Source organism: Schistocerca gregaria, chromosome 1, assembly GCF_023897955.1.
Source record: "Schistocerca gregaria isolate iqSchGreg1 chromosome 1, iqSchGreg1.2, whole genome shotgun sequence".
Classification (NCBI taxonomy): domain Eukaryota; kingdom Metazoa; phylum Arthropoda; class Insecta; order Orthoptera; family Acrididae; genus Schistocerca; species Schistocerca gregaria.
Window position 1 is genome coordinate 152,672,353 of NC_064920.1, and position 9,445 is coordinate 152,681,797.

The window sequence follows — 9,445 nt, forward strand, 5'->3', positions numbered from 1 at the left end:
TTTGCTTTCACGGCCGTAGGGCGCCCCGAATTGCTGAGCCGGCTGGCGACTGCGGCCCTCGCGAAGTTTCGGCGCGGCGGCTGAGGTGAGGGACGCCGCCGGCGGTCGACGCGAGCGCCCCGCTGACGTAAGCGGGGTCGTCCGTCCGGGGGAGGCTGGAGCTGGAGCTGGAGGCAGCCGCCGCTGTCGGGTGAAAGCCTCCAGGGGCGGCCGCGCTATAAAATGACGGCGGCGCGGTCAGCGGGGCACAGTCTTCCCAGACAGCACAGCCGACGCACAACAATGGCCCTCAAGGTGAGTACCGGCCTGTGGTGGCGCGGACACACTGTACTCCAGGACCGGCAAAGCGCACCAGCCTGCCGTTTGGCGTTGTTGTAGGGGTCGTGTGTTGTGGTTGTTGACGGTACCCGAGGACCTACTGCCCAGCGTTATTTCGTACATTTGTGGGGGTCGCTTATGCTGACTGTTACGTCTGTTAATGGACGTACTGACAAACAGTACCTTTTATGACTTTTGGGTTCACACACGTTTGGGACTATTCTTGCCGCTGCTTAGCAGCCCAGGTTCAAATGGCTCTGAGCACTATGGCACTTAACATTTGAAGTCATCAGTCCCCTGGACTTAGAACTACTTAAACCTAACTAACCAAAGAACATCACAGACATCCATGCCCGAGGCAGGATTCGAACCTGCGACCATAGCAGCTGCTCGGTTCCGGACTGAAGCGCCTATAACCGCTCGGTCACAGCGGCCGGCAGCTAAAGCTCCATAATTTATTTAGCACTGCGTGTGTCTACCACGCCCCATATTATTACACTAGTAACACTCAAGAAATTCATACGAGGACCATTGGGAAAGGGAGAAACGATTGGTCGCGAAATGGAAACCACAGTAAAAATCAAAAATATTTTATTTTAAACAGCTACACCTTACAGCTACTTTTCTAGGCAGTTGCATATCTGACTAAAACATTTGTCGTTACGTGGTACCAACTTTCCAATAACCTGGTCACAGAAGGCAGCCTCCCGTGCTTTCCAACTCACAGTATGCACCGAAGTGTTGTCTTCATAGCACCGAAGTGTTGTCTTCATAGCCAGCGGTTCATGTGCGCAGAGATGAAAGCGCAGCCAAGTCTGGCCTGTATGGTGGATGATCAATCACTGCCCATCGAAAACGCTGCAGGAGCATCTTCATTGTCCCTGCCGAGTGCAGCCGAGAACTATTATAAAGAAGCAACTGCATGGCACTTACTTTATGTGAGTCTGCATGCAATCAGGCTAAATCTCTCGGTCGGCACCAATACCTGGCGGGAGACATTACTTTCTAGGCATCTTTACGCACTCAATGTGCACTCAGATGTGAGAAGAGGGACGTGACGCTATCTATGGACACACTAGAAACACTTCCCAACATATTTGTGCAAATCGTCGTCGAATTTCCACTGTAGTTTCTATTTCGTGACCTATTATTCCTTACTTTCCGCATATCCCTCGTGTACAGGGCGTTCCGAAATTCTCGTTACAAATTTCTAGCACCTGTAGAGGCAGAGCAACCCATGCCCAGAAATGTATCTTTACTGTTCTATGACTATTTCATTTCAGATGTGTAACTCATCCGTTCCTGTCTGAGAAATTGAATTAGGCGTGACGCAGTAATATACGTGCAAACAAAGTTGACACTGCGCGATGTCTGATGGGAACGACTTGTCATGGGAAATGCTTTTGCGGTCTCTCTCAGAAGCCACCGCGCCGAGTGTCAACTTAGTTTGCGCATACAGTACAATTATTAGTAACAATTCAAAAGGAAACATATCGAAACATCCATCTATCACTTCACCGCATTTGTTTGTACTGACACTTACACATAACGTGCCTACATTATTCCAAAACAAAAAAGAACGCAGCATACCGTACGTACAGATCAAAAAAAAAAAAAATTCAAATGGCTCTGAGCACTATGGGACTCAACTGCTGTGGTCATCAGTCCCCTAGAACTTAGAACTACTTAAACCTAACTAACCTAAGGACATCACACACATCCATGCCCGAGGCAGGATTCGAACCTGCGACCCGTACAGATCAATCTGACGCATTACAAAAGCGGCTCGATGTGTCGACCACCATCGTTGTTAGAACACTGTACACGGCATCCTGCCTACGCTATTGCATGCCAGGAAAAGCGACTGTGAGACTTTTCTCTTTCCCTTAACGAACGTGGACGCGTTACATATCTGAACTGAAACCGCGATATAAAGGAAACGGTGCGTTTCCGGACATGGGTTCCTACTCGAAATATTAGGGACTCACTCCCCTTTACAAGACCTAGTACTATTTAGCGGGAATTTCCGAACACGCTGTACACAACGTATACCTATGCGGGTATGTAAGCAACGACACGAAGGCGAAGGATTAGCGTAGCATTCCTGTCTTCCCAACGTGCGTGCAGTAGATGCGCAATCGTGAACTACGGTGACGTTTTTACCAAATAGTCCAAATAGAACCAACGTGCTGTTACTCTTTTCTTGCCTGCCAAAGACAAACACCGTCAGATATCCATCGGAGGCAGCAAGTCTGCCGAAAACCATCGCTTTAAAATGGTAAACCAACGGGTGCTGTTGCTTCGTGACAACACAGATCCGCATATCGCAAATGCCGTAACGCAGCAATTACGCGAACTCACGTGGGAGACATTCGAGTACCGCCCTATAGTACCGATATCTCTCCATGCGACTGTCACACCTTTGGTCTCTTAGAAAAGCGATTCTGGACCGTAGGACCTTCGAACTGTGACTATTTGCACAAGCTGCAACATGGTCGCGAATAAAACATTGACCCGAGTATATAATAAATTTCGTTTACTTCACGTCTATGGTCACAAATTTTTTAGCATCAGAATACTGGTTTCGGTCTATAATGACTATCATCAGATCTGTTTTATAAACTATTTGATCGCAACTTATAGTAACATCATTGGTGTAAACGATATTGGAAGCGCGCTAGGTGTGACGCCTCTAGAAATCACTCAACATTGATTTCGATAATTTTTGAATGAGGCTTGAAGTAAGGGGTTGTGTCACAGTTTGTAAAGTTCCATCCGTCGGATTAGAAAGTTCGCCTCGGCTTTCCCCCAACAGCTTTTTAAATATTTCATCGTGCAAGCAGTCAGCACATAACCCATTTGATACAATACACATCTGACAGTTCATTGACATTTCAGTGTTCTCAAGTGCGACCTTGCCAAGCAGGCAGATTGGAATGTCTCACGTCCATACAGTCTCTAGTAATGGGAACAAGGTTACAGCCAGACAGTAATTTAAAAGTGTACTGGTATATGACGTCACAGTTTCTGTATAGAATAAAATTTGAGCGCATTAATGCTGTGTCTGAATTTTATATTTCATTTGAGAACTGATTTAGTTTTTAATTATTTATTTACTTGAGTCTAGATGTATGGCGCAATAGATATAAACGAATACCAAAGCAGAATAAAAGTAGAGAACAATTGGTGATAGAGGATCGGAGAAAGTGGAAGATTGGTCTTTGACTTGATGAAGAAACAACCTGGTCATTCCGATATACTCTTAGTACATTCTGGAAACATCCTACAGGCTGTGGCTAAGCTATGTCTTTCTTCCAGGAGTGCTAGTTCAGCAAGGTTCGCAGAAGAGCTTCTTGGAAGTTTGGAAGGTAAGAGACGAGGTACTGGCAGAACTGAAGCTGTGAGGACGGGTCGTGAGTCGTGCTTGGGTAGCTCAATTGGCAGAGCACTTACCGGCGAAAGGCAAAGGTCCCTAGTTCGAGTCTCAGTCCGGTTCACAGTTTTAATCTTCCAGGAAGTTTCTTACTCTTAGTAGTTCGAGGAAAGTAAAGGAATCGCAATAAACGGTAGCGTGGAGATATGAACGGCGTTGCTCTTCAATGCGGATGTTAATTACTGTGCCACCTCTCCCTGTCACTATGGCCTGTTTTAATTGGCGTCCAGGAATAGAGGAAGGCTCAGAAATACCATACACCATATACTAACAATGTCACTAAATCAAATTCTTCAGCACGTCAGTGGAAAGGGAAGCATCGACCGTCTCACACGGCAAACGAACTCTATGACGGTTCAGAAGGTATTTAGCGGATTGCAGCACCTGACGTGTTATCTTGCCAAGAGGCGTACACAGCTTTGGAATGGTTTGCGAGTATACTAGTGAACTGAAATCCAGGTATAGAACACGATTTCAATCCGGGCGAAATTAAGCATGTTAATATTTAATGTACTGAAGGGTAAATAAATAAATGTCATGTGACCAGGGCCTCCCGTCAGGTAGGCCGTTCGCCGGGTGCAAGTATTTCGATTTGACGCCACTTCGGTGACGTGCGCGTCGATGGGGAGGAAATGATGATGATTAGGACAACACAACACCTGTCCTTGACAGGGGAAAATGTCCAACATAGCCGGAATCGAACCCGGGCTCTTAGGATTGGCACTCTGTCGCGCTGACCGCTCAGCTAGGAGGAGAGGACACTTAAAGGTAACAGTGAATATGTGAGAGTTTGACTCTTAACTTGTCGATAACCTCACTATGATCTATTATCACATACTTCATTTGGCTTTCACTACCGGTATTTGCTATTTAAAAACGTGTTAGTCTTTACGAATTTGATACCAGCAGAGAGCCATTACCCTGTTCGATTTTCCACATTTACTGTTCATTCATCTCAGTTGGCACAGAAGGGAAAATTGTTGAATAAAGCATGCCATCTCATACCACTTGTAAGCCCTCGAGCGATAAGCGTCTCTAATGGAATGATGAATGAGATATCGTTCACCAGGATTTCTGTTGCAGGAAAAGGGACATGGTTTCACAGATGTATTCTCACCGAATGAACAGCAGACGTTGTTGCATAGCTACTGCAGCGTTGCAGAAGTCATTGCAGTGTCCCGTGCTCGTTCGAGACTTTATTGTTAGTATGATACCTCTTAGACTTAGAAAAATTTCTTATTTTCGTATGAAGAGCATATCCTTACTAATGCTTGGTAAGCACTCTAATGCCCAGGAGAGGAATAGAAAATACAGAGTCAAGTCACTCTAATGAGAAATTGTCACGTGTACATTTCAGTGAATTTCTTCACTCGGTTAAAAACGGGATGGTTTCATTTCGCTTCGATCTAATATCTCTATAATGGCGTAAGGCAAGTGATATAAGGCCTGCTTAATTCCTGGAGCAGGTCTTTATAGCGGTAGGAGCTTACACTTCATTCAGAAGCTTTGAAGCGTAATGACGTGTAACTGAACGAGTTATAGACATTGAAAAATAACATTTATTCAGTACGTCGGGCAACACAAAGAAAGTAAATAGATAGATATGGAGATAGTGTGTTCTAATTGCCTACATACGGATCACAGGTATGTCTCTGAAATCCACAGTGAGTGTTATTCTTCGAAGCAGTTATGCTCTTGTGAAACTTGCTGACGGACTGAAAACGATGTACTAGATCAAGATTCGAGAACCATTCGTCTCACAGCTTTTTTCTGCCAGTAAGTATCTTAACGGCACTTGTTCCTCTGCAGAGTGAAAGATTCACTAAGGAAACGGTTTCTAGGCAATGGATAACGCATTCTCCGCCGTCGCCTTTCCCTTGTGAGCAATATTCCACTGAAAGTGGTCATGAGGCCTTTTGTGAAAATTGAGAAGTAGGGTACAGGTGCTGACGAATGGCAAGGCTGAGGTGGGTATTATGCCCTGCCTAAACAGCCTATTTCGTTAGAGTATTCCAGTTTGCAGGCAATGGTCTGGAGTCAGGCAATTTAAATCGTTTGCACTACTTACGGAAATCGCAAGAGACAAATGAAATGGTAGCTCAACCGTGAGCAATTAGGCTTTCTTCAGCTACTTAGAAACAGAAGGCGTGTAAAGTCTAGTCGATGGTCAACAGTTTAGTAACGGATTTATTTACTGATGTACTGATTGTGCAAGGCCTCACGAATGAGAAATGAACAACCAAATAGGTAAAATTAATGTTCATACTGGGTTTTCTGTGGCACTAACTGGAATGCGAGAACAAAACATTTTAGCGTCCTCGGTCGTGAAAGCATTCTGTCCAAACATAGAAAGATGATTTTAATGGCAAAGTGTTGTCTGAGAAAGTCACATAGCATCCGTACCACAGTAATATGAAGAATTTCCACGGATATAACGTCTTGCCACAAAGTAATCAAATTGCGGGGACAAAGTACGAGAATTAACATATTTAACGACTCGCTCATTGAATTACTGCTTAAATTAATCAGCGGTGGCACGATACCGTATTGTGGAGTCAGCCGTCTGTCGCCTGTCTCGACGTTACCGCTTAAGAAGTTGCGGTTAACGGTGCCAAAACCACAATTAGGTTAGCAGGCCTATTGTCTGAGGTCCAAGTCAGCGCTTGCTGTTAGCGCCGCGGGTTAGCCTCTGCACCGTGTAACGTGACACGCAGCTTTCACACTAGAGCAGCAAATGCCTGTCGAAACTTGTCATTCAATATTTGCCGGCTAACCGCAGGAGGCTGCGTTACGACACGCCTGGTCCAAGTGGGGACGCGTTGAGTAACGCCCTCGGTGTTCCGTCACTGGCAGCAGAACTTGTCAGCCTCCCGCTCCGATTTAGTGCCGTAATCACTGCTCCGTACAGAGACACCGTTTCATTAGCTTAATTATGTACTCCACGTTTTAAGTGAAGACTGTAAGGTATTTACCCACTCATTAGCAGTTTTCATATTTTTCCAACACTAAACTAAAATCGAACGAAGTTACGATGGCACAGAAGTGCAAAAGCATGTATAATAAACGTGATAAATCGTATCCGCTGAGCAGTGAGCCTGTCGGCGTTTACTGACTCAGAAAAGACCCTGCGTTTGCTAGCCAGCAGATTGTTGGTATACGTAATTCGTTTCAAAGCTGAAATATCAACGTTTCTGGAACCGATACATTCGTACAAATAATTGTTCTAGCTGAAGACCATATATAAGATTAAATTCTACATTTGATAGTACTTCTGTAGTAAAACTACTTCTGTTGTGTCCTGTACTACACAGAGACTGTACCTGCAGCACTTCGTAAGTTGATCTTGTAAAGGTAGCCTCATAGATAGCCGTAGCAGCGATCAACAGAGCAATTCAGGCACTGCGAATATCGTTGCATTTCTAGACTTTGTGGAGGTTGCGCTTCGCGCTTGCTACAGCTTATTGTGGGTTGTCGTCCGACAATGTTTTCGGGACTTCGCACTGGGATTTTGGTCAGTAAAGGAGAGGGGAGTTAACAACGGAACCCCAAGAGCAGACAGGTATCGTACGCACGTGGTATGACAGCAATTGGCGGGAGTAGATCATATCAGTGAATCTTACATAAGTGTCGAGAACCGTGATGTACTTTGTACTAATTTATATGAACTCCGTGAAAGTGAATTTACTCACGGCAAGACTGATAGTGTGCTTCCGGGTGTACTATCAAGCTGTTATTTCGATTTTTTGCACAATATTTCGAACAGCGAATCGCCCATTTTCTTCAGGCACTGCGAGATTTGCTGTTAAGGGTACTCCAACCATTTTGGAGTATAGGGAGAGAGTATACATAACAACAAAAGTCGCAGCACCTGGAGAAGACGGATGGGACGGTTCTCGGCGTACTGTACGTGAAATGAAAATAAGTCGACAGAACACCCGAAGCACACCATTAATCAGTCACTCCGAGAAAAATGAGGAAAGACGATGAAAAGACTTGGACAGAACTGCGACTATTGTAAGAATGTAATTCGAGCAAGTACTATTGTTTCAAACGAATGAGAGTGAATTGGGCTATTAAATTGGCTGATTTCGTGAATTGCGGTGACCCACAGTAGAATTACACACACTGCAGTAATGTATTTCATGCTACAGCCAGGGCAATTTCACAAGAGGACACAAGTCTCTTCCTATGCGGGAATCACATAACTATGCGAGCACTACTGGGACATATGAAGATCTGGGTCGTGGATGTGTGCTCTGGTGGCCGACATTTTTAAGGCAACCGCTCACAAGAGGGAAATACCGGTTCGAGTCCTGGTACGACACTAAGTTTAATATGTTTACAGTAAACCGCACAGCTGTTGCGGTACCTTATTCGCTGTTTGCGAATAGATTTTCCGATATGATTGCACACGCTCGAGTTTTATGTACAATCGGTAGCCATAGTCCCCTATTCGTACAGAAGACAGATACGTATACGTGGCAAGAAAAATTTACCGCCTGTGGTTCTGGAGTAATCAGCACTTTATCTAACCGATCATCGCATTTTATGTGTATCTTAAGGCAGAGAGGGGTTCAGCCCGCTCCTCTTTTTTGTTAGTGTCCTGTGTGGTTAGTCTGTATGGCACTCAGTAACAATTCGTACGACTAGTTACCTGAACACTGGTGTATGGTGCTGTCAGAGGCGAAACCCATAGCCATCAGCACGGAGGACGATAATTAAACTTAGTCCTTCACATGTTACGAGAAATTTCCAGCAGCTCTTCAAATGACCGGAACATTTGCACTGATGTGGCTTTGCTGTCGCGCCGCCCAATGACGCTCCTGTCCCACTTACAGATCGCAGTCTTCGCCGCCGTCCTGGCCGTAGCACGCGCCGGCTACCTGGGCGCCCCCGCCGTGGCCTACGGCGCCGCCCCCGCCTACGCCGCCCCCGCCTACGCCACCCACGCCGTCGCCCCCGCGGCCATCACCTCCCAGCACTCCAACATCCTGAGGAGCTACGGCAACCTGGGACAGGTGTCCACCTACTCCAAGACCATCGACACCCCCTACTCCAGCGTCAGCAAGTCTGACGTGCGCGTGAGCAACGACGCGCTGGCCCACGTGGCCGCCCCCGTGGCCTACGCCGCCCATGCCGCCCCCGTCGCCTACGCCGCCCACGCCGCCCCTGTGGCCTACGCCGCCCACGCCGCCCCTGTGGCCTACGCCGCTCCCGCTGTCCACGCCGCCCCCGCCGTCGTCAAGGCCGCCGCCCCCGCCGTCGGTCTGCTGGGAGTCGCCTACTCCGCCGCCCCCGCCGTCGCCCACATGACCTACTCCAACGGTCTTGGCCTCAGCTACGCCTGGTAATTCCCAAGCACAATCCTGACCGTGTCTCCATCTCTGTCTCTCTCTCACGCACACCACTTTCATCTGTACATAAACTATTTATACTCCAATAAATGTACTGAAATGTAAAATGTTTTGATCCATTATTCGACCTTATAAGACACTGATGTAACCTGACAGCTCCAAAAGGTCTGGGAAATGGGTTCAGAAAACAAAGAAATAGGGAAGATAAACAAAATTATTCCTCTTAAAAATCTTCTTTAGTGGTCGCAGCTCACTACAGACAGTTTTTATAAATCATGTGTTCTGTAGTTGGAGAGAGGAGAAAGGAAAGAGAAGGAACTAATGATATCAGCTGCAACGA

The 9,445-nt window shown here is 46.3% G+C and overlaps 1 protein-coding gene across 1 annotated transcript; it reads left to right on the forward strand.

Annotated features, from left to right (window-relative positions):
* Positions 1–249: 249 nt before the first annotated feature.
* LOC126335062 (cuticle protein 67-like) lies at positions 250–9,212 on the forward strand. The gene is made up of 2 exons (XM_049997949.1): positions 250–294; positions 8,590–9,212. Exons 1-2 carry the CDS (start codon positions 283–285, stop codon positions 9,100–9,102), a joined length of 525 nt encoding a protein of 174 aa, XP_049853906.1. The 5' UTR covers positions 250–282; the 3' UTR covers positions 9,103–9,212.
* The last annotated feature ends 233 nt before the right edge of the window (positions 9,213–9,445 follow it).